We start from the raw sequence: 24,452 nt of genomic DNA, 5'->3' as shown, positions 1-24,452 counted from the left end.
CCCTAGCGGATGCTCGGTCTGGATCTTGGTTCTGGCCTTCTGGCCTCACGCAGCAAGGGCCCGGGGTGAGGGTACTAGGGACCCCAGTAAGGTGGGGGGAGCAGAGGTCTGTGTACCTGCAGGGCAGGGCCAGCTGGCTGGCCTGAGCCTAAGCAGGGTGGTGGGTTGGTGCTGGTTCTGTAGTAATGCTGGGCGCCATTGCAGGTTCGTCATGGCCTCAGGGAACTGGGCTGGGGCTCCATCGAAATCCTTGAATGGTTCTGGCTGGCACCTTGACAATGGCAAGCCGCCCTTGGAGGCAGCATGAGTCAGGCAGGTCATTCAGTGCCAGTCACAGCTGGATTGATAATAGTAATGGGCGTCATGGCCTTGGGCAAGTTAATTAGTGCCTTCAAGCCTCAGATTCCATTTTTTTTTCAGATACCATATTAAAGAGTGGGGATATCACACCCATTAGGATCCCTGCTATTTAAATAAATAAATAAACAAACCCAACAACAGGAAATAAGCATTGGTGAGGACGTGGGCAGATTGGAACCCTTGTGCCCTGTTGGCGGGGGTGTGAAATGCTGTAGCCAGGGTGGTCGAGGCCTCTGGGCTGGGATGAACCTCGCTCGGGGTGGAGCCAGGGGAGCCACAGCCAGTACAGTGGTAGCGGTTGGACTGACCATTGCTGCTGCAGAGTTTGCAGGCTTGTTTTTTTCCGGTACGCGGGTCTCTCACTGTTGTGGCCTCTCCCGTTGCGGAGCACGGGCTCCGGACGCGCAGGCTCAGCGGCCATGGCTCACAGGCCCAGCCGCTCCGCAGCACGTGGGATCCTCCCGGACCGGGGCACGAACCCGTGTCCCCTGCATCGGCAGGCGGACTCCCAACCACTGCGCCACCAGGGAAGCCCTTGTAGGCTGTCTTAAGCTTTGCAAGCCAGGAAACACATGGAGCCTCAAGTAAAACAAGTTTTTCAAAGTCTACCAAAATGTGCCTTCTGTGGTAGTTATTACAGAGGTGGGTTTGAACCCAAAATGACAAAATGGGAGGCAGCATTAGCATGGTAATTAGTGTAAGCCCTACTGCCAATAAAGGAAAAATAAGAAATGTTTATTAACGAGCTATGCTTTTAAATCACATGACAAGGGGGGGATCTCTTTATATAGCAGCCCAAAATCAGTGATGCTAAAGATTTACTAGAAGGTCAAACTGAAAAATGAAATAAATGTATGATGAAGTTTACTTTTTTTTTTTAGGCCGAGCCACGCAGCTTGGGGGATCTTAGTTCCCCGACCAGGGATCGAACCCAGGTCCTCGTCAATGTAAGCACAGAGTCCTAACCACTGGACCACCAGTGAATTCCCATATGATGAATTTTAAGTTCTTATTCACTTATGTACTTGAGTACCAGCTTTTTAAAAATAAAGTGCCTCAAAACTTAAAATGGTGTAGACACCCCTCAAAAAATGAAACACAGAGTTATCATAGGATCCAGCAAGCCCACTTCTGAGAATATCTCCAAAAAAATTGAAAGCAGACTCTTGAACAGATATTTGAACACCCATGTTCAGAGTTATTCACAATGGCCAAAAGGTGGGAACAACTCAAATACACGTCCATTGACTGATGAATGAATGAACAAAATGATAAATACATACAATGGAGTATTATTCAGCCTTAAAGAGGAAAAAGCTTTCTGACACACGCTACAAACAGGGATGAACCTTGAGGACATTATGCTAAGTGAAATAAACCAGTCACAAAAAGACAAATTCTGAATGTTTTCACTTATGTGAGGCACCTGAAGTAGTCAGATTCATAGAGACAGAAAGTAGATGGTGGTCAACAGGGCTGGGGGGAGGGGAATGGGGAGTTAGTGTTTAGTGGGAAAAGTTTCAGTTGGCAAGATGATTGAGTTCTAAAGATTGGTTATGCAACCATGTGAATATACTTTATCACACTACTGAACTGTACGCTTAAAAATGGTTAGTATAATAAACGTTATGTTGTGTGTATTTTACCGCATTAAAAAGAAACATGAGATAACACTACTCACCAAGCAGGGTCCTCGAGAGGGTGTAACGAGGGGACTTCCGGCTAAGATCTTAGGGTGGTATCCTGCACAAAGTAGGGGCGGGCTCCATGGGCCTGCAACCTGGGCAGCCATACAGGGCCCCTGAGCTCAGATCGGTCCCTCACTTGGTTAATGCTGCTATAGTTGTGTTGAAATTCCTAATAATTTTTGAACAAGGGTACGTGCGTTTTCATTTTGCACGGCGTCCTACAAATTATGTAGCTGGTTCTGCCCCTCAGCCAATGGGAGGCTGGTGGTTCTTAGTGAAAAAGACACCTGGACAGACCTTGCCATCCACCTCGTTCAGAAAGAGCTGGTGAAGGATGTGCTGTGTTGGGGGTGGAGAAGGGTATGGGGGCCACATGGCAACAGCACCCCTCCCTGGGGGTTGAGGAGCAGTGGGGCCACCTGCCAAGGGAGGAGAGGGCCACAGACAGCAGAGGCTGGTAAGGGGCTGGGCCATATCACCCCAAGATGGGGCCCCGGCCATCGCCGAGTTGGTATTTCAAGTCTCCCCCGGCAGACCGAGGCCCCAAGGAACCAGCCTCAGAAATCAGCCATCGAAGGAACGTCTCATACGCGAAACAGTGTTTATTGAACACCTACTATGAGCCAGCGGTAAACACACCATCTGTGATCCTCCCGTTCTCATTCACATTCTGGGTTTAAGGACTGAGGCCGGGAACCAAGGAGGGACCAGTGTCAGCAGTGGGGTGTGAACCCGGCCAGTCGGGCTCCAGGTTAGCGCTGGCTCCACTAGATGGCGCTAAACGTAAATAATGATGGGCGCAAAGAGCTCCACGGGCCAGGGAGGGGTTGTGCGGAGGTTTCTGGAATGCCCGCAAGCAAAGCTCAGAGCATCACCTTGAAAGTGCAGCCGTCTCTCCAGAAGGCGGCTCTTTGTTTTTCAGGGAGGCAGTAGTGTGAACGATCAGGTTTCCTAGGTTCAAATCCAGGCTCTGCCACTTAAAAGTTCCACACATTTTCACAACTTTTAAATTTTTATTTATTTATTTTTCTTGCTTAATATAAGTTTTATTTGATATTCTTCCTAGCTTTTCATTGCTTTTTTAAAAAATTCACAACTTTTTAACTGATGAAATAAAAATATAATAACAATTGAGCATAATTTTTTTGGTAATACAGGTCTACTAATGAGAAGAATGGATTTCTTTGCAGGGCAGGAGAGGAGATAATTTCACTTAATTGGGGTCCAAAGTTAGTGTGTTCCCTAACAAATCGGCTGCAAACGGTCACAAGTAAAAATCATTCTTAGCTTTCTGGAGCCGGTAGTGGGCTGGATTCGGCCAGTGGTTTGCTGACTCTTGATCTAGTATTTTAACTGCGTTAACTGTTTCCTTGGCATTCAATTTTCCTTTTGCTAAATTTTGTGCCTTTCTTGAATGTTCTTGGTCTTTAATGTTTTTGGCTGAGTGTCTGAACTCTCTCTTTTATGAACTATTCTCAAGGTTCACGGACTGAACTGAATGTTTATGTCTCCCCTCACCACCCCCGACCCCCCCCCCCCTCATTCCTGTGCTGAAATCCTAATCCCCAATGTGATGGTATTAGGAGGTGGGCCTTAGGGAGGTGATTAGGTCATGAGGGTGGAGCCCTCATGAATGGGATTAGTCCCTGTATGAGCCGCCAGAGAGCTCCCTCACTCCTTCTGCCATGTGGGGACTCAGCAAGATGATTATCCAGGAATCAGGAAGCAAGCCCTCACCAGACACCGAATCTGCTGGCGCCAGAATGGCGAGAAATATATGTGTTGTTTAGAAGGCACCCAGTCGCTGGTGTTTTTGTGTTCGAGCAGCCCAAATGGACTAAGACACATGGATTTATCCTAAGTGTCAGAGGACTGCTCTCTAAGGAGACCGACCAGTGATTACCTTACTTAATTTTCTGCCCAACTGTCCATGTCACGGCTTCTTATCTCAGGGCAATTTCAGAGTTTTGTTCAGAAAACTGATTATGGGTGGAACTTCTCTCTTTTGCATGTTGGGGAGCATTTGTCCTCATTTTTATTGGGGTTGCCCGTTTATCTGTTCTTATCTCATCTTCCAGGAATTCCTCACTGTTTTTTTTTGTCTATTGGGAGTATTTCTACTAGTCTTCCAACTATGTCATGGATTTCTAGCAGATGATCACTTATGCAGTCTGTAGTTCAACTAACTTAACACCAAAAGGGAGATGTGTCTTTGAAAAGAATTTAACAACCAACAATTGCAGTTTAGTACTTTATACAATGGTTATCCTTCAAAACGTATAAACTGGGATCTGCCATAACTTGTGCTGTGATACTCCAAGGTGACATCTCCCCTGCCTGAGTCCTTCTGCCCATGTGAGGAAGATGGGAGTGCCCCATATGAGCAATCCCCCTTGCCTGCCTGGTGGAGCTAAGAACACCAGTGATAACGCAGAATGACAAACGGATCCTCACTAGCCACAAAGGCATGATTTTGGAACAGATGATTTTTTTTTTGGCCGTGCCTCAGGGCTTGCGGGATCTTAGCTCCCCAACCAGGGATGGAAACCCGGCCCCAGCAGTGAAAGCGCCGAGTCCTAACCACTGGACCACCAGGGAGTTCCCAGAAACAGATGATCTTAAAACAAAACCTTTTAGAGAAATTCCTTTATTTGCATGTTTTTGGTATTCAGATTCCTGGATAGTTAATTTTCTATTGTATTTTTCTATTTCTTCTTCTGCCATTTCAGTGAGATTTTGGGGTGTGAAAAGATGTTCAGTCCACTGTTTCAAAATGGAAAAAAGTTTGTTTTTTATTTTATTTTTTTAATTTTTAAAAATATTTATTTTTATTATTTATTAATTTATTATTTATTTTTATTTTAGTTGCGGCAGGTGGACTCTTCATTGCAACACAATGAAGTTGTGGTGCATGGGCTCCAGAGCATGTGGGCTCACTAGTTGTGGAGCACAGGCTTAGTTGCCCCTCAGCATGTAGGATCTTAGTTCCCCGACCAGGGATTGAACCTGCATCCCCTGCATTGGAAGGCAGATTCTTAACCACTGACCACCATGGAAGTCCCAAAAGTTTGTTTTTTAACTTTATTTTATTGAAGCTTTAAAAAATTTAAAAATAACACTTTTGTGCTACTAAAAAATTCAGACAATAAAAAATATAGGCTATAAGAAGAGAAAGTACTTTCTATGCCAACTTCTGAAGAGAATGACTCTTAACAGTAACTGCATATCTTTTTTCAAGCTTTTTTTATGCCTCTTATATATAATGCATATACATATTAATGATTTTTAAAATCATACTATACAAAGTTGTGTAATTTTCACTTTTCATTTAATATATTATGTATATGTTTCCAGGTCAGCACACGTAGATCCACTTTATCCCTTTAATAGGTAAATACTATTTCATTAAATTGATGAACTTTAATTTAGCCAATAAGACTTCTGCTAAAAAACATTTATATTTTTCCCAATTTTTTTTTTTTTTTTTTTTGCCGTACGCGGGCCTCTCACAGTTGAGGCCTCTCCCGTTGTGGAGCACAGGCTCCGGACGCGCAGGCTCAGCGGCCATGGCTCACGGGCCCAGCCGCTCCGCGGCATGTGGGATCTTCCCGGACCGAGGCATGAAACCTGTGTCCCCTGCATCGGCAGGCGGACTCTCAACCACTGCGCCACCAGGGAAGCCCGTGTGCCACCAGGGAAGCCCCCAGTTTTTAATTATTAGAAATAATACTGCTTTAAATGCTATGGTACACATATCTTTGTTTACCTGTGAGAGAATTTCTATAGAATAAACTCCTAAAACTGGGATTTATAGGTTAAAGATTATATAATTAAACATGTATTAAAAGTCTGATGAATATTGCCCAATTGCCAGCCTTCTAAAAGCTATGCTAATATTCACTTCTATTAGTAGTGGATGTGAGTGCTTTTTTCCCATATCCTTTCTAACATTAGTTGTAACTGTATCTTAAATTTTTGCCAATTTTGTCAGTAAAAAATACCTCATTAAACATTTTAATATCCTTAATTTTTAGTGACTTGGGCATATTTTCATATTTTTACTTACCATCTTTCTTTACCCTTCTGCTCTGGAATTTGTGGTTCCATTTCTTCTGCCAATTTTTGTATTTTTTTCTTATTGATTTGTGCAAACTCTTTGTATATTGTGGATATTAACTAATGCTTTGTCAGATGATGGACACATTTTCAGTTTATCATTTAACTTAGTTGATTGTAGTTTTGGCCTCTTATAAGTTATGTTTTTACAACTTGTGAAGACGGATCTTTCTAGGCCCAACAGGAAACTGAGATACTATACAGGAAAAAGGTTAACAGATTTTAACTACATTAAAACTAATAACATATTAAGGAGTCTGGATGTTACCTTGATGGCAATGGAAAGTCCTTAAAGACTTTTTAACTAGATTTACATGATTAGATTAGCATTGAGATTCTTAGTTTCCTGTCTTTCTCCTGGGACTACCTAGCTCCCAGTTAATTCTTCACATTGGCTAGAACTTTTCCTACTGTTTGCTCTTGTGCTGTTGGTCTCCTCCCACTGCCTGCACCTAAGCCTTCTGGTATTTTGGCTGCTGGTGACGCTGTTTGGAGTGGCATGTACTCTGCACAGGGGCAGGACATGGTAAGACATGTTAAACATCTTCCTAGGTGCTACTCACCTAGGAATTTAAACACTTTTGCACTCTTGAGAGATGGAGATCATTATTCCCATTTCTCCATGAAAAAAATGTAATTAAGAGGCTGGAGGCTTCCCTGGTGGCACAGTGGTTAGGAATCTGCCTGCCAATGCATGGGATGTGGGTTCGGGCCCTAGTCCGGAGGATCCCACATGCCGCGGAGTAGCTGGGCCTGTGCGCGACAACTACTGAAGCCACGTGCCACAACTACTGAGGCCCACGCGCCTGGAGCCTGTGCTCCGCAACAACAGGGGAAGCCACCGCAGTGATAAGCCCATGCACTGCAGTGAAGAGGGCCCCCGCTCGCTGCAACTGGAGAAGGCCCACGCACAGTAACAAAGACCAAATGCAGCCATAAATAAATAAATTTATTTAAAAAAAAAGAAAAGGCTGGGATTTTCCCGTGCCCAGACACCTAGAATGTAACAGAGCAGGGATGTAAATTCTGTGTCTCTTCTTTTATGCTGCCTTCAAGTACATTTTCATGGCTGACAGATGTCTGGGGTACATGCTCTTTTATTTTGTATTAATTCAACAAGTATTTGAGCAATTAGTATTTGTGCCTTTTTTTTTTTTAATAATCTTCCCAACAACCCTTCAATATAGGTGCTACTGTCCCATTTACAGACAAGAAACTGAGGCAAGAGAAGTGACGGTGACCTGCCAAAAGCCACAAAGCTAGTAGATTTTGAAGCAAGGATTCAATCTAGGCCTGGCTTGTTTTTCTGAGTTTTTTGGCCACGCGTGCGCGGCTTGTGGCATCTTAATTCCCCAACCAGTGACTGAACCCGCGCCCTCGGCAGTGAAACCGCGGAGTCCTAACCACTGGACCGCCAGGGAATTCCCCTGGCTTCAGTTTTAAATTTCTCACTAGGCTAGGCTGCCTCTTCCTAACAGAAGGCGTTTTAAAAATCTAGTTTGAGGACCTAAACCTGTCCCACGCTCAGGGAACACTTCACCAATGAGGTTACCTTTGAGTAGGCCATTTATTGATTACTGGCTGCTGAGCACAACTTGTTATCCTTACAACAATAGCACTAGGGAGGTGCTATGAACAGTCCTAGTTGTACAGATACTGAAGCTGAGCAGCAGAGGGGATAAAGAGCCGACTGGACCCAGGGCCCCAGGCATCATACCGCTCTACCTCCCACTATCAGGCTCGATCCCGACCCCTCGCAACCTCATTTCTGGGCCCTGAAGGTTGCAAGGCTCCCGGGGGTGGATGACTGACTCCTCGTAGGATCTCAGCGCCAGGCGTAGCAGGCCACCGGCATAGAGGTGTAGAGACCGGCAGGGAAAGTCTGACCCCGGAAGCAGTCGCGGCGCTGGCAAGGCCGCGTCTTCGGTTGCCAGGGCGCCGCCCCGGAAGTAGAGCCTGTCCGCGCTGGGTAGCGGTTCGCGTCCTCCTCTGAGCGCCGAGTGGGGTTGGAGGCGGGGCCGGGCCGCGGCGCCGGGCCGCCGTGCTCCGCGCTTCTGGGCGCTCCTCCGCGCTGTGCGCCCACAGGTGAGGCCCCGCCGCCGAGGCCGCCGCCTCCGGGGACCGAGGGTGTGGCCGTGCCCGGTGGGCGAGTGCGCATGCGCGAACGATTGTGGGCCCTGGTCTACGGGGCCGGGAAGGTGCGGTTTAGATGCTGCTCGCTGGACTCGCGTTCCCCGGGAAGCCTGCGCTGACCACTGTACCCCTCTTCCTCCTCCGAGTTCCTATGACTTAACTTGTGCCGCTCGATCCTTGTAATTGCATTCTTCTTATTATTGGTTATCCCAGAATTTCATTGTTCCTAGGCTTTTTCATTCATTTGCAATCTGTATCGTTCCTATTGGCTTCTTGCAGGGCGCGGTGTACCTGTGGCTAGAGCTCTGGACAGGAGACAGGAGATAAGTGTTCCCCGCCCTGCTCACCTCTCTCTGGGGGACTGTTTTCCCATCATTAGACGGGGTGGGGTGGTGGTAGTCATACACTCCTAGAGTAGCTGTGGCATTACAGGGGATTCATTCTAGACCTAAAAGTATCTGGTCGTTGTAAGCCGTTTGGAGGTTTGTTTGCAAAGCGGTTCTTTGTTCAGGAAATATTTAATGAGCACATTTGGGTGCTGGGTTGTGACAGTACAAAAAGATTGGCCCTGCCCTGCACTCAGGGAGTTACAGGCACTGGTAAACAGGTACGTGGAGCATGGGGGTGAGGAGGCGGGCAGGGCAACACAGCTGCGACTGAATGCTGCACGGCACTGATGTGAAGTCATTTATATTGTTACTTTATTTAAAGATGGCTCTTTTTTGCCTTTTCAAAAAAGACTTAACTAGCTGGAAAAGAATGCAAGTGTCCTAGGATCCTGGCCTAGCTGGGACTTTATTTTTTCTTTTTTTGCAGTACGCAGGCCTCTCACTGTTGTGGCCTCTCCCGTTGCGGAGCACAGGCTCCGGACGCGCAGGCTCAGCGGCCATGGCTCACGGGCCCAGCCGCTCCACGGCATGTGGGATCTTCCCGCACCGGGGCACGAACCCGTGTCCCCTGCATCGGCAGGCGGACTCTCAACCACTGCGCCACGAGGGAACCCCAGCTGGGACTTTATTGAAACTGATAGTGATCAAAGTGTCTGGGGTAGGGGGATGAGGGCAGAGACTGCTCCCATTTTCCGATGGCTGGACCCGGAAGAGTGAAGTGACTCCCATGAGGGTGAGTCCCCCGCCCTCCGCTGTTTCTCCTCAGAGGTTGTTCTAACTTTTGTCTGGGAGTAGTCATAACTCCAGGAGGTAAAAGGCCTCTTGGCAGAGCTTTGTCCTCCTGGGGTTGTAGGCACAGAGATTTCCCAAGATGTTCCCTCGCTCGGTGGAAATCAGCTAAACTCCCGGCCTCCTATTTCTCACCAGGGTAAAGCTGTGGAAGTGTTTATGGGTGATGGTTTCCTGGGTCTCCCCCTTCGGACTTACAGCCCCTGTAGGGCTGGGCTGCGCCTACTTCACTGCTTGGCACAAACAGTGCTTGTTTGACTGTGTGTGTGTGGAGGGAATTCACGTCTTTATTTTTGTTCATTCGTCACGTATTGGTTGAGAGCCTGCTATTGCTAGACGCTGTTCTGGGTGCTGGGATTCAGCAGGAGATAACGTGGCACAGCACTGCTGCTCACAATGTGACGTATCTGTGTCAGACAGACAGTCACCAAGGAACCAAATACATGAACTAGACCAGGTCTTTTCTTTTTAAAAATAATTAATTAATTAATTTATTTTTGGCTGCGTTGGGTCTTTGTTGCTGCGCGTGGGCTTTCTCTAGTTGCGGCGAGCGGGGGCTACTCTTTGTTGAGGTGCGCGGGCTTCTCATCGCGGTGGCTTCTCTTGTTGCGGAGCACAGGCTCTAGGCATGTGGGCTTCAGTAGCTGTGGCGCATGGGCTCCATAGTTGTGGCTCGCGGGCTCTAGAGCGCAGGCTCAGTAGTTGTGGCGCACGGGCTTGGTTGCTCCGCGGCATGTGGGATCTTCCTGGACCAGGATCGAACCTGTGTCCTCTGCATTGGCAGGCGGATTCTTAACCACTGCACCACCAGGGAAGTCCCTTTTTTAAAAAATTAAATTAAATTAAATTATTTATTATTTATTTATTTTTGGCTGTGCCAGGTCTTCGTTGCATGCAGCACACGGGATCTTTGTTGCAGCATATGGACTTCTTAGTTGTGGCAGGCATGCGGGATCTAGTTCCCTGACCAGGGATCGAACCCGGGCACCCTGCATTGGGAGCATGGAGTCTTACCCACTGGACCACCAGGGGAGTCTCATAGGCCAGGTCTTTTCAAACTTGCACTTGCATAAGAATCGCCTGAGAGCTTGTTAAGACACAGATTACTGGGCCCCGCTCCCAGAGTCTGAATGTGTACACTCTTGCGTGTGCATGGGGGCAGCTGGAAGGTTTGTATTTCTAACGAGCTGCAGGTTGTGATGCGGATGCTGCTGGTCCGCGGACCATGCTTTGAGTTGGCGCCGACTAAACAACTGTGTACAACGTGAGCACCACGGAGAAGTAAAGTGACAGCTCTGTAAAGGGGGAGGATTGAGACTGGGAAGCCCAGTCTGAGGAGCTGACCTTGGAGAAAGGGCCAGATGTGGGGGAAGAGCAAAGCCTTAAGACTGGATGCCGCTTGGCGGGTGTGGGGAGCTGAAAGAGGCTGGCGCCTGGAGAGGGAAGACAGGTGGGAAGGGCGCTGGGAGACAAGGCCCGAGAGGCATGGGGGTCCCGGGTCACGCTGGGCCAGCCTTGCAGGCCATGGGTGGACTGCTAGGTTTATTCTCAGTGCAGTGGGAAGCCGCTGCAGGCTTATGAAAGGAGTGACAAGATCTGCTTTGTGTCTGAAAAGATTGGTCTGCTGCTGGGTGGGGAATGTGTTGCCATGGGGTGAGAATGGGGCCAAGGAAGCCAGTTGTGGCCTGGGTTGTGGGGATGCTGGGGAGAGACACAGACGGATCCGGAATTTTCTGGGGGTGGAGCGGGCATGATTTGCTGCTGGACTGGACTGATGGTTACTTCCTCCCCAGGACTGAGGTTGGATTTTGTTAGGTTGTTAAAGCACTTTTCCACTGGGGCTGCCGCTGGTTGAACGCGTCTCTTGCCTTCGCTGGATCAGGACTGTCCAGGAGCCCCTGGTCCCGGGTGGCTTTCCATCTCCCGTCACCCGCCTGGCACGGAGTGGCTGTTGGTGCCCAGTGGATGGATGAGAAACTACACTGTCGGTGGCCCGGACGCCCAGGGATGTCCTGGCGGAAACCTGTTCTCAGGCTTGTGAAGATCCTGCCCACTTGCCCCAGGAGTGGGACCCACGGTGTTCTGGAAATAACCAGCAACTGTCTGGTTTTAGGATGGCTTTCCGAGGCTGACATGCCTCAGGCGGTGACAGCCCACTCTGACTTCAAGCTGTGAGCAGCATGAGGACCAGCACGTCACTCTCTGCTTTTCCTGATTAGGTTTTTATGATGTTCAGTTTGAAAGTAGCTGACCCTGTGGCTTAAAATTCTGAGGTGTCAGTTCATATGAACCAGTAGAGAGGTAACGTGTCAAGTTCATCACATAATACCGCTAATTCCACTTTTTTTTTTCTTTTCTATTTTAGGAGGAAGCCACAGGAAAACAATCTGACATCAGGTATTTCTCTATTTACCTGATAAATAGATAAGGCTTAGTATTTCCTAGGGTTGGGAAGGCGTCAGCCCTGGCTTCCGTAATGTGGGGATTGGCCAGCTGGTTCCTTAGTCTTCTACAGATGATACCTGAGCCCCCTCATTGTGCCTGGCCCTGGCTGGGTGCTGGGGGACCCACCCCCTGCCCTGTGGGGTCGATGACGCCTGACAAGGGGGATGCATGTAATGACGGTTGACACCCGCGTGTGGGAGGGAGACTGTGCGGGTGGCCACGGCAGCAGTCTCTGCTCTGCCTCTTGCTTTCCAAGCTCCACATTCCCGTCTGTAAGTGGGGAGAGTACCTGCCTGCCGGCCTCAGGTGAGCCGTAACTATGTACCCAGTAGAGAAGGATCTACACACACACCACCCAGCCTGGGGCCTGATGCATCCTGGTGTTCGGGGAGTGGTAGCTGTTGTTTCAGCGATGATAGAAATACGTACTCAGTTACTGTGTAAGGGCGGGGCCTGGCAAGCCCTCCGGGAGGAGGAGCTGGAAAGGAGGCGCGTGCGGAGCCGAAATCGGGGGCAGCTTCAGGGTGAAGCTCTTTCTGCCTGATGCACTCGTTTCAAACCCAGTTGACGGTCTGGAGAACCTGCTGTGTGCCAGGTCCACGCCCACCTGACCTTGCAGTAATCCCAGCAGCACCGCCCAGGAGCTGTCACTTTCTTTCTTTTCTTTTTTTTTTTTTTAACATTTTTATTGGAGTATAATTGCTTTACAATGGTGTGGTATTTTATGCTTTGTAACTGAGTGAGTCAGTTCTTTCCCATTTATTTCACTGGGGAGGCTGAGGCCCGGGGAGGACTTGCCAGGATCCGCAGCGGCGGCTCCATGGCTCAGATGCGTCTCTAACCGAGCTGGGTCTCTAAGCCTCGGGTGTGGAGGGAACTGCCCTCCCTCCTTTGGCTCTTCCCAAGGCTGCCTTTTCATCTGCTCTCAGTGGCGGTTTCCACATTGATTTGGTGCATTTCTGAAAAGAGGTTCTTTTAAAGGAGAGGGGGCCTTCCTTCATCCTTTCCTTTTTTAACCGTAAATGACTGTCTTGTCTTCTTGCTCAGCACTTTACTGTGCTCTGTTCCCCAAATATATATACGTAAACCTCCTTATGGGTGTACATTTCTTATGCTTCGTTTTTCCCTAGTGTTTAGGATGGTTATCTCTTGTATTAGTTTCCTAGGTCTGTGGTATCAAAGTGCCCCAAACTGGGTGGCGCAGTGAGGCCAGAAGCCTGAAATCAAGGTGTTGGCAGAGCCGTGCTCTCTCTGAAGATTCTAGGGGAGGGCTCCTTGCAGATTCCAGTTTCTGGGAGCCCCCGGCATTTCTTGACTTGTTGCAGCCTTACCTCCGATCTCTGCCTCCATCTGCACATGGCTGCCTTCCCTCTGTCTGTCTGTCCGTTCTTGTGTCTTCACAAGGCGTTCCCTGCCTGTGTGTCTGTGTCCAACTTTCCATCTCATAAGAGTACCTGTCTTTGGATTAAGGCTGACCCGAATGACCTCATCGTAACTGCAAAGACCATACTTTGACCAAATAAGGTCATGTTTACAGGTACCCGGGTTAGGACTTCAATGTATCTTTTCAGGGGCACAGTTCAACCCATAACATTTTCAGGGAAGCAATGAGTCGGGTTCCAAGGACCCAGCCTTGAGGACTTGTCCATCAGTCACTCACACAACAAGCAGTCATTTTTTGCGTCTCATGTGCTGAAGGGCTGGAGATAATGGGGTCGGGCAAATGGACTGTAGGGTCGCTTCAAATACTCCCCTTTAAATCTAGAATCAGTGGGTTGAGAGGGAAACGGGTGACTACGAGAGTCCCTCGCCTCACACGTTTATGGAAGGAACGCACAGAAAGAACTGAAATGCAAGTCGGGAAGTTCTGAGTGCCCGCAAGGATGGCAGGAAGGGTCTGCAGGGGGTCCCGAGGAGGGAAACACTAATTCCAGTGAAGGCGATGAGAACGGCCCCCTGGGGGAAGTGGCCTTCGAACTGTGCCCCGCGTGGTTGGTGGAGCTGGATAAAGAGCGGTGGAGAGAGACGTTAGGATGGAGGGACAGCGCGGGCACAGGTTCGCGGGCGAGCACATGAGCACGGAGCAGCAGAGGGGGGTGCGTTCAGCCAGAGCAAGGGCTGCGTGAAGTGAAGGGGTGGCCTGGCAGCTTGGGAAGGTCAGCGGGAGCCAATAAGTAATTAATTCAGAAGTACTTATCACGACAAGAGAGGAACCCAAGGCATCCTCCGTTGGGCACTTAAACAGAAGACGCCATCCACTGAATGTTCTGGTTAGTTACCATTTGGCTGTATTCATGAACTGTTAGAACACCTCTTGATCTTGTGCTATGTACATTTCTCTGTGTATTAATGTTTTTTCTCATTTTTAATATTTTGGCTGCATGGCATGTGGGATCTTAGTTCCCCAACCAGGGGTCAAACCTGTGCCCCCTGCATTGGAAGCATGGAGTCTTAACCACTGGACTGCCAGGGAAATTCCTAATTTTTTTTTCTTTTTAATTTATTTTTGGCTGCATTGAGTCTTAGTTGTAGCATGTGGGCTCTTCTTTGCGGCGCATGGGCTCTGTAGTTTGCGGCACATGGGTTCTCTAGTTGAGGCGCGCGAGCTCAGTAGTTGCAGTGCACGGGCTTAGTTGCCCTGCGGCATGTGGATCTTAGTTCCCCGACCAGGGATCGAACTTGCATCCCCTGCCTTGGAAGGTGGATTCTTAACCACTGGACCACCAGGGAAGTTCCCCTAATTTTTTTCCCCCTAATTTTTAAAAAATTTTATTGAAGTATAGTTGATTTACGATGTTGTGTTAAATTCTGCTGTACAGCAGTGTTTCAGTTATACATGCATATATTCTTTTTCATATTTATTTCCAGTATGGTTTATCACAGGATATTGAATATATTTAGTTCCCTGTGCTATACAGTAGGACCTTGTTGTTTATCCATCCCATATATAGTAGTTTGCATCTGCTAATCCCAAACTCCCAATCCTTCCCTACCCTACCCTGTCTCCCTTGGCAACCACAAGTCTGTTCTCTATGTCTGTGAGTCTGTTTCTGTTTCATAGATATGTTCATTTGTGTCATATTTTAGATTCCACATATAAGTGATATCATATGATATCTGTCTTTCTCTTTCTGACTTACTTTGCTTAGTATAATAACCTCTAGGTCCATCCACGCTGCTTCAAATGGCATTATTTCATTCTTTTTTATGGCTGAGTAATATTCCGTTGTATATACATACCACATCTTCCTTATCCATTTATCTGTTGATAGATATTTAAGTTGTTTCCATGTCTTAGCTATTGTAAATAGTACTGCTATGAACATTGGGGTGCATGTGTCTTTTCAAATTATATTAGTTTTCTCCGGATACATGCCCAGGAGTGGGATTGCAGAATCATATGGCAACTCTGTTTTTAGTTTTTTGAGGAACCGCCATACTGTTTTCCATAGTGGCTGCACCAATTTACATTCCCACTGACAGTGTAGGAGGGTTCCCTTTTCTCCACACCCTCTCCAGCATTTGTTATTTGTAGACTTTTTGATAATGGCCGTTCTGACTGGTGTGAGGTGTTACCTCATTGTAGTTTTGATTTGCATTTCTCTAGTAATTAGCAATGATGAGCATCTTTTCTTGTGCCTGTTGGCCATCTGCATGTCTTCTTTGGGGAAATGTCTATTTAGGTCTTCTGCCCATTTTTTGATTGGGTTTTTCTTTTGTTATTGACTTGTATGAGCTCTTTGTATATTTTGGAAATTAAGCATTTGTCAGTTGCATCATTTGCAAACATTTTCTCCCAGTCCATAGGTTGTCTTTTCATTTTGTTTATGGTTTCCTCTGCTGTGCAAAAGCTTATGTTTGATTAGGTCCCATCTGTTTATTCTTGCTTTTATTTCTATTGCCTTAGGAGACTGACCTAAGAAAACTGGTACAATTTATGTCAGAGAATGTTTTGCCTATGTTCTCTTCTAGGAGTTTTTTGGTGTCATGTCTTATATTTAAGTCTTTAAGTCATTTTGAGTTTATTTTTGTGTGTAGTGTGAGGGTGTGTTCTAACTTCAGTGATTTTCACGAGGCTGTCCAGCTTTCTCAACACCACTTGCTGAAGAGACTGTCTTCTGCATTGTGTATCCTTGCCTCCTTTGTCAGAGATTAATTGACCATATGTATGTGGGTTTATTTCTGGGCTCTCTAATCTTTTTTTTTAATACATTTTTTTTTTTTTTTGGCTGCGTTGGGTCTTCGTTGCTGCACGTGGGCTTTTCTCTAGTGGCGGTGAGCGGGGGCTACTCTTCGTTGTGGTGTGCAGGCTTCTCACTGCAGTGGCTTCTCTTGTTGCGGAGCACGGGCTCTAGGCACACGGGCTTCAGTAGTTGTGGCTCGCGGGCTCTAGAGCGCAGGCTCAGTAGTTGTGGCGCACGGGCTTAGTTGCTCCGTGGCATGTGGGCTCTTCCCAGATCAGCGCTCGAACCCGTGTCCCCTGCACTGGCAGGCACATTCTTAACCACTGCGCCACCAGGGAAGTCCCTGGGCCCTCTATTCTATTCCATTGATCCCTATGTCTGTTTTTGTGCCAATCATTTGTGTATTTTATTTTAGGTAAGAATCCGAGTCAAAATTTGGTGAAACTGAAGAGAAATTGGATGTTCCCGGTGGCTCCATAAGTACCTATGGTAGGTCCGGGCTGAGATGTTTTCCTTGGTGACCACTTGTCCACACAGCAGGTGGAGGTTGCAGGAGGCCGAGAGGAAACCTACCCTTCTCGGAGGCTCCATTTCCTGCTCAGTAAAGTGAAGGTGAGAATATTTGCCCCATCGGCCTTATTGGGTTTAGGAGTGTACCCTTGGAAGTATTTTCAGACTATTTTATAACTGAAGTGCAGCACACGTATAAAGCATGGCCTTTATCATTATTCTGTGTTGTTGCTCTTACTTCTGCGTCATCTCCAGGTGGGAGCTGTGGCGGGAGTGAGGTCGCCCAGTGAGACTGGCGCTTGAAGTGCAGGGTGTGGGTTGTGGTGTAGGCGCTACCTGGCTTGGGGGTGATTCTCACCGAAATCCTGTGTCTGCAGTTGGACTCTAGGGGGCAGAGTACGAGCAGGATTGGTCAGGGATGCAGGGCTGTTCAGACTGAAATCAAATACAGGCCGACCTCAGAGATAACTGCAGATTCCAGTCCAGACCACCGCAGTGAAGCGAATTATCGCAAGAAGGCAAGTCACATGAGTTTTTTGGTTTCCCACTGGATTTAAAAGTTATCTTTACACTGTACTGCAGACTGTATTGGGCGTTAGCAACTTGTCTAAAAGAGGTACATGCCTTAACTAAAAATTTTATTGCTAAAAAATGGTAGGCATCACCTGCGCCTTCAGTGAGTTATAGTAGTAACACCAAAGATCACTAGATCACAGATCACCGTAGCACATATATAATAATGAAAAAGTGTGAAATATTACAAGAATATTGTGACACAGAGACACGAAGTGAGCAAATACTGTTGGAAAAATGGTGCCGACAGACTTGCTCGATGCAAGGTTGCCACAAAACTTCAATTTGTAACACACGCAGTATGTGCAAATCACCGGTGGTGAAAAAGTAAACTCCCCTCAGCAGTCGGCCTGGACAGTGCAAGAGGGTGTGAGGCATGCGGGGTTTGCTCCGGTACAGACATGAGTTACCGGCACACGGGGACTCGGCTTCTGTGGTGCTTCTGCCATCATTTCCGTGTGGTGGCTGCTGACCTGCACGTGGGTCATGACCGATCAGTCAGCAACCTTATGTGGCTGTCACGTGGCACTTAGAGCTTGCAGAGAGCGGTCCATTTATTCCTCACTTTGACCCTGTGGGCGTTGTCATCATCCTGATGAAGGCCAAGTTCACAGAGGGAAGGGCTGGGCTGTGTGGAAAGAGGTTTAGGGTAGGGTCACCCTAGGTTTGGCTCAAGCCACCATCAGTCCCTTTGGTCTGTTCTTACACAGGCTCTTAACCTTTGAGCCTCAGCGTCCTCATCTGAAAACTGGGGATAATGACAATCGTATGAGATGCTTCCTGAGTGCTTCTTACGTGCCAGGCACCATTCTCGGTGCTTTACACGTGTTCACACATTTACTTCTCACTCCAGCCTATGACATGGATAGATACTGTTGTTATCCCCATTTTACAGAGGGGGAAACAAGTTCGGAGAGGTTAAGTAACTTGCCCAAAGTCACACAGCTCGTGAGTGGTGGAGCTGGGCCTCAAACCCAAGCTCCGGGACCTATGCTTGACCACAGTCCCGCCTCGATGATACTACCCGCCTTGCTGGGCAACACGAGGAGGGAGTGGGCTGATGCTGGGTGGAAGCACCCCAAGCTCCGCCTGGTGGATTCTATCATGAGAGTGTCTTCTCTTTTCCTCTCCCAAGCAACACATACCTGGGTCCCCATCTCTACGTCCCATGCCTTTTCTGCCCGGTTAAGTTGCCCCAAACGTGAAGCTATTTTAAGTCCATGGGGGAGGTGCCTCCTTTCATAAAAGGCCCTCGAGGCTCCTCAGGTCCCCCGGCTTTCAAGCCCAGTTTTTCACAGAAGCCCTTCCTGAAAGCCCTTCACCTTCTGTGAAGAGGTACACAGAAGCGTAACAAATGCAGCCGTCTCTGGTCGGCGCTGGGGTGGGAGCCTGGAATCCTGGGCTGCCCCAGCAGTTTGAAAATGAGAATTCAAAGGAGGAAACAAGTCCAGAAACTTTCTCAAAGTCACATGGTGGTACTGACAGGCCTGTGACCACAGTCACTCATTCTCTCTGAAGTGATCATTTGCTGCATGCCAGGCACGGTGCCAGGCCCTGGGTGCAAAGCAGTGACAAAGAAAGCCAGCTCCTGCCCTCTAGCAAGGACAGAACTGCAGGGTGCCAAGGGGCTGCGTAGCTGGTCTGGAGAGTCAGAGAGGCTTTGTGGAGGAAGTGACATTCACTTATGCTGGCAGACTGGTGGGCGGTCGCTTGGCCAGGCAGAGCAGGGCGGAGTGCTGCAGGCAGAGCATGTGCCAAGGCCCTGAGGTAGAAGAGGAGGTGGGCAGAGAAGTCCAATGTGGCAGGAACAGCGGGTGAGGGAGAAGGTGGCACAAGATGTACCTGGAAAAGCAGGTGAGGGCCAGGGGGCTGCGTATTTTAAGTACAGTGAGAGCCACGTTGCTTGTTCACCAGGATTGATGTGGTGAGACAAACACTTAATATCACCCACAGTTAGGGACTTCCCTGGTGGTCCAGTGGCTAAGACTCCATGCTCCCAAAGCAGGGGACCCGGGTTTGATCCCTGGTCGGGGAAACTAGATCCCACATACATGCCGCAACTAAAAAGATCCCGCGTGTTGCAACTGAGACCTGATGCAGCCAAAATAAATAAACAGATAGATATTAAAAAAGATCACCCACAGTTAAAGAGAGTGAATTGGTGAAGCGAATCCGGAAGCAGCAGGGAGATAGGCAGAACTTGAGGGGACGGGGGGTGCCCAGACTGGGGTGAGTACTCGCACCCACCCGTCAGAAGCCAGCTCCAGGATCCCTGCTCAGGGCAGCCTCCCCGCTGCCTCCGCTCTCACAGTGGTGCCTGTCCTCATGCCTGTCCTCGTGGTTCCAGTCACAGCTGCCATTCGGCGTGTGTTGCCGTTATTTCCCGCTTAACAAGGATTCTCAGTCTCAGCACACCTGGCCTTTGGGGCTGGATGCTTTGTTGGCGGGGGCTGGCGGGGGGCATACTGTACGTCGGAGGGCGTTGAGCAGGATCCCTACCTCTGCTCCCAGATGCCAGAAGCATCCCTCACCCCCAGTGCTGGCAAGCGAAGTGCTGCAGGCATTGCCGATGTCCCCCGGGGGTGAGCTGCCCTGGCTGAGAGCCACTGTGGGGAGGACTGAGCTGGGGGTGGGGGACGTCTGCTCGCCTCGTGTAGAGGACTCCTTTGGGCGAAGGGACGTGAGCTGTTAAGTTTCATGGCTCCGATAAGGTGATCTCTTCCAGGATTATGGCAGGAAAAGTGAAATGGGTCACTGATATCGAGAAGTCGGTGCTGATAAATAACTTTGAAAAGAGAGGATGGGTCCAAGTGACAGAAAACGAGGACTGGAATTTTTACTGGTAAGTATAAACCAGGGTTTGGTTGTCTTCCAGAGCCCGTTTATCAGCGCGGTTAATCCCATACCGGCGCACGGACTGTCCTGTGCAGGCGCCCCCACGCCATCGTGCCGCCTCCCCTTACACTTCGCTCATCCGGGCCCTTTGTGCGCGTGGGGAGAAGGCCCTGGGTTAGTATACATGGTGGAGCGTCCCCTGCTCCTGGTTATCAGGAGGTCCCGGGATGTCTCAGCACGGCTGAGTGTGGTTACACGGCAGTGGGAATTTGGGTGAGAAACCAGAGCCCCACCCGCCTCCAGTTCGTGCTGGTCACAGTGGTGCCCTGTTGCCTGGCACCTCGGGGTGCGCTGGGGAGGTCAGCATCCTGTGGGGTGGTGTGGGGAGGAGATTGGGGAAAGGTCTGTGGGGAGGGCTCGGGACTTCCTTTCACCTCTCTCCCGTTAGGCCAAGAGGGTGCCGGCTGGACTGACTGAGAAACCGCAGAAATGCGTGAGGCTGGAAAAGCAGTGTGTGGGCCCTGAGTCCCGGGTGGTACCACCCAGCTAGGAGCCTGGAGGCTTCCTAGACTCCTCTCCTCGCCTCTCACTTCCTCAGGGTGAGGTCCTGTGTCCTCCTTGGTCCAGGCCTGGTCTGCTCCCTCCCTTGGGGCGGCCTCCACATCCCTGCTGGGTTCCTCAGCTAAACATTTGGCTGACCCTGTGCAGCTCCTGGGTCCAGAGCACTGCAGTGAACCTTTGAGGGGGCAGGGGGCCAGTGGGGGCACACGTCGGGGTCGGCAGGGGCTTTGTCACCCTGTACATCCCCCGCCCCGGACTCACTCTCCCTGCCGCCACCTTGAGAGACGTTACTCGGCTTCTCTCAGCCACTTCCCTTCCCCGCTCCTCCCCTGGTCCCCGCCGGTGCAGCGGGCTGCGCGTTTTCCCCTGTTGACCCGCTGCTGAAACGGTCTTTCTTTTCCGTCTGTGTACGTGCTACGCTTTCTATGCCTCCTCAGCCCCCCATTTGGAGACGCAGTGCATCCAGGGGTTACATGTCCAGACCCTGGAGCCAGAGCCACGCGTGGCTTCAGCCCTGGCTCTTCCGCTGCCGTCTGTGTGGCTGTTAGCAGAGGACTTGGCCTCTCTCTGCAAATACCGTTGTTTGAGGTTTCAAGGAAGCAGTGAAGCACAGAACTCGGGGCAGCGCCTGGCACATGGCGGGCGCCCCATCAGCATGTGCTGCCACTGTCCTTTGTGCACCAGCACACCTGCCCTGGAAGCCACCTCTGCCTCTCGCGCCCTCCCAGGCTGCTCTATTCAGGTGCCGTGGCAGCAAATGCTGAGTGCCATGATTTGTGATTTCCCGGCCTGTCCCCTCTTCCAGTGTCACTGTGAACCCCTGGAGAATGAGGACCTGGCCTGGCTTATGTCAGCATCCCCGGAGCCTGGCCGGGCCTGGGCACAGAGTAGGCAGCACCCAGCCTCCAGCTGCAGCGGTGGATGGAGAGGTGACCCTAGCTTTGCTCCTGGCAGCAGTGAAGTCACCTGCCCTTTAAACTGCAACCTGGGAACTCCCTGGTGGTCCAGTGGTTAGGACTCTGCGCGTTCACTGCCGAGGGCCTGGGCTCGATCCCTGGTTGGGAAACTAAGATCCCACAAGCCAGGCAGCATGGCCAATAAACAAACAAACAAACAAACTGCAACCTAATTTCCCTTCAGGAGTGTGGACTGCAGAGAGGAAGGGTGTTTATGGAGTAGTTCAGTGCCTGTGTATGGTTTAGTGTCAAGTTTACGTTCTTTCTTCTCAAAGGTAAAGTGAAATCCTTTATCCAGAGCCCTGTTTCATGGGAGCTCTGAAAAGAAGGCTGAACAGGACAGTATTTTGTACTTGCTGTTTGGTGTCCCACTGCCCAGTGCTGTGGGGCCCAGCAGAACTCAGCGCGTTCTTTCGGCTTCTCTGGGCAGGGGGTCACATGCCAGGGATGGGGGTGGGGGGGTGGGGATTTGAATGCTTGCTTCTTCATGCCGAGAAGCGTTTTGGAGCTTTTCTTAACCAACAAGAGAATGACGGAGAAGAAAAGAGCTAAACAGTATGATAAGTTTGGATATTTGAGATATCTTGAGAGCTCATGCTTTAAGCACTAAGTGTCCTGTCGGGTCTTAAAAATTGGTTAGGGAAGAATATTGGAAACAACTAAACATTAACTGGTTGGGGAAAGGTGAATAGATTAACCAAGTGGATTACGGTACAGCCATTGAAATAATTGCGATGATTATAAAGCAGTTTGGGAAACTGAATAACAGTAAGTGTGAAGAAAAACATATTACAAAATTGTATTTGTATTCTGATAACAACTATGCGAAAACAGCTTGCATGTGGGCAGGAAGTAGAAGGAGTGAGAAACAGGTAAACACTGGCTCTCCTGGAGGGGGTGTATGGGTTATCCATTGCCGAACTGATGGTGAGTAACAAACACCACAAACTTAGGGGCCTGAAACAACAACCACTTCTTGCTGCACAGGAGTTTGTGGGTTTGGCTGAGCGGTTCTTTTGGTCTGGCAGAACTTCACTCACACATCTGCTGTCACCTGGTGGGTCATCTGAGGCTTGGCTGGTCTAGGATGCCCTTGGCTAGGACGACAGGGGCTTCTCTCCACAAATCTCTCACATCCCTCCAACCGGCTAGCCTGGGCTCGTGGTGGTGTCGGGGGCCCAAGAGGGAGGTGGCAGCTCTCAAGGCCTTTCGGGGCTAGTCTCAGAAATGGCACACCATCACTCTGCCCTTCTTTTTGGCCAAAGAAAGGCATTAGGTCAGCCCCAGTTCAAGGGGAAATATATTTCACCTCCCGATGGGAGTTGAGGGGTGGACAGTTGGGACCCTTTTTACAATCAGGCTACACAGTAGGTGAACATTTATTTATAACAAAGGGTCCTTTGTTCCTTGGAGAGATGCCTGATGCTGGGCCTCAGGAAGAATTGTACAAGGTGAGCTTGGAATAGCTTGTCTTAAGGGAAAGCGAGGACGTCGTCGAGGCCTGCTGGATTCAGGTTAATAAAACTCAGGAGACAGCTTGCAGAGTTCCTTCTGCCCCAAATAGGGACACCTAGAGCTTCCATAAGAATAATGACAGCAGACTGAAACTCATGAATCATGTTTGAATCTATGAGTTCATAAAAATGCCCCCCAAAAGAACTGAAACGGAACAAAACCCCACATAATTTGTGGCACGTTAAAATGGCCACAGAGTTTTTGACACCACTTCCTTCTGCAGATGGGGTCTTCGTTCCCCTCCTCCTGACCTTGGGTGGGCTCTGTGATTGCTTTGGCCAGTGGGATGCAGTCAGTGTGATCCAGTCAGTGTGATACAGGCCTTAAGAAACCAGCAGCTTCCTCCTCCTGTGTGGGAACCCCCTGCGGGAGCCCTGAGCTGCCACGTGAGAAGCCTGCCCGTCCCGGGGCCGTTGTGCTGGAGAAGTTGCAGCTGCACCCACCTTCCAGCCACGCCTGCCAAGGTGCCGGATGTGGAAGAAGCCTTCTCGGGGCCCCCAGACCAGCCGGCTGAATCCCACCCAGCGACCTCAGTGCTGCCTGGGGCAGAGCGCTCTGCTGAGCCCTGCCCAAATTCTTGACCCACAAAACCTCGAGATATCATAAAATGGTGGTTGTCTTAAGTAGCTAACGTTGGGTAATTCGTTTTGCAGTGATAGGTTCCCAGAACACAGCTCACCACACGTCTGCGGGTGGTAGGGAACCAGCTCACTATTTTGAAAACTGGTAAAGGGAAAGAGTCACACACTTACTCAGTCTTCCCTGTACGAACCATTCATGGGTTACCTAAATTGTTGACGAAGGGAAGTTTCTCCTTGTAGAAATATTCCTGCCGATAAATGAAGGCGGAATGAAAAAGGAGAATTTCACTGTTTTGCAACCCCTCATGGCCTAAGGATCTACACCTGTGCAGGACGGAGGCCGCTGACCACAGGACAATAGGACACTTAAGTGTGGCTGGTCCAGACAGAGACGTATGTGCCGGAGTGTGACGTACGCTCCCGTTTTAGTACGAAGAAACAAATGTAAAATTCCTCATCACAAATTTTTATGTTGGTAATTTGTTGAAATGATAATATTTTGGATATATTAGGTTAAATAAGATACATTAAAATTACTTTCACCTCTTTCATTTAACTTTTTTTGGCTGCGTTGGGTCTTCGTTGCTGCACGTGGGCTTTCTCTAGTTGCGGCAAGCGGGGGCTACTCCTTGTTGCGGTCCTCAGGCTTCTCATTGTGGTGGCTTCTCTTGTTGCGGAGCACAGGCTCTAGGTGTGCGGGCTTCAGTAGTTGTGGCACGCGGGCTCAGTAGTTGTGGTGCATGGACTTAGTTGCTCCACGGCATGTGGGATCTTCCCGGACCAGGGATCGAACCCGTGTCCCCTGCATTGGCAGGCG

General features: G+C 49.4%; 1 protein-coding gene and 1 pseudogene across 19 annotated transcripts in view; both read left to right on the top strand.

The window, feature by feature from the left end:
- The first annotated feature begins 603 nt into the window (after nt 1-603).
- LOC137202700 (mitochondrial import inner membrane translocase subunit TIM14 pseudogene) lies at nt 604-1,205 on the top strand (annotated as a pseudogene).
- A 6,898-nt stretch (nt 1,206-8,103) lies between these two features.
- Nucleotides 8,104-24,452, top strand: part of TTLL1 (TTL family tubulin polyglutamylase complex subunit L1) — a 37,567-nt gene continuing 21,218 nt past the window's right edge. For 2 of the 19 annotated variants that reach the window (XR_010932673.1, XR_010932689.1), the window contains exons 1-5: nt 8,104-8,249; nt 11,841-11,872; nt 16,520-16,593; nt 16,992-17,132; nt 19,913-20,029. Coding sequence is in view for 1 of the 19 variants with exons in the window: in XM_067698318.1 (XP_067554419.1) it covers nt 19,917-20,029 (113 nt within the window). In the remaining 18 variants the exon portion in view is untranslated. Of the gene's footprint in view, nt 8,250-8,332; nt 8,477-9,398; nt 9,420-11,840; nt 11,873-12,496; nt 12,660-16,519; nt 16,594-16,641; nt 16,717-16,991; nt 17,133-19,912; nt 20,030-24,452 lie in introns of those variants that run through there. The other 17 variants (XR_010932674.1, XR_010932676.1, XR_010932675.1 and 14 more) reach the window with 17 other exon arrangements.

The sequence above is a fragment of the Pseudorca crassidens genome, chromosome 11, assembly GCF_039906515.1.
Source record: "Pseudorca crassidens isolate mPseCra1 chromosome 11, mPseCra1.hap1, whole genome shotgun sequence".
Lineage (NCBI taxonomy): Eukaryota > Metazoa > Chordata > Mammalia > Artiodactyla > Delphinidae > Pseudorca > Pseudorca crassidens.
Note: the sequence above shows the minus strand (reverse complement) of the source record. Positions and strands in the feature narration are given on the sequence as shown.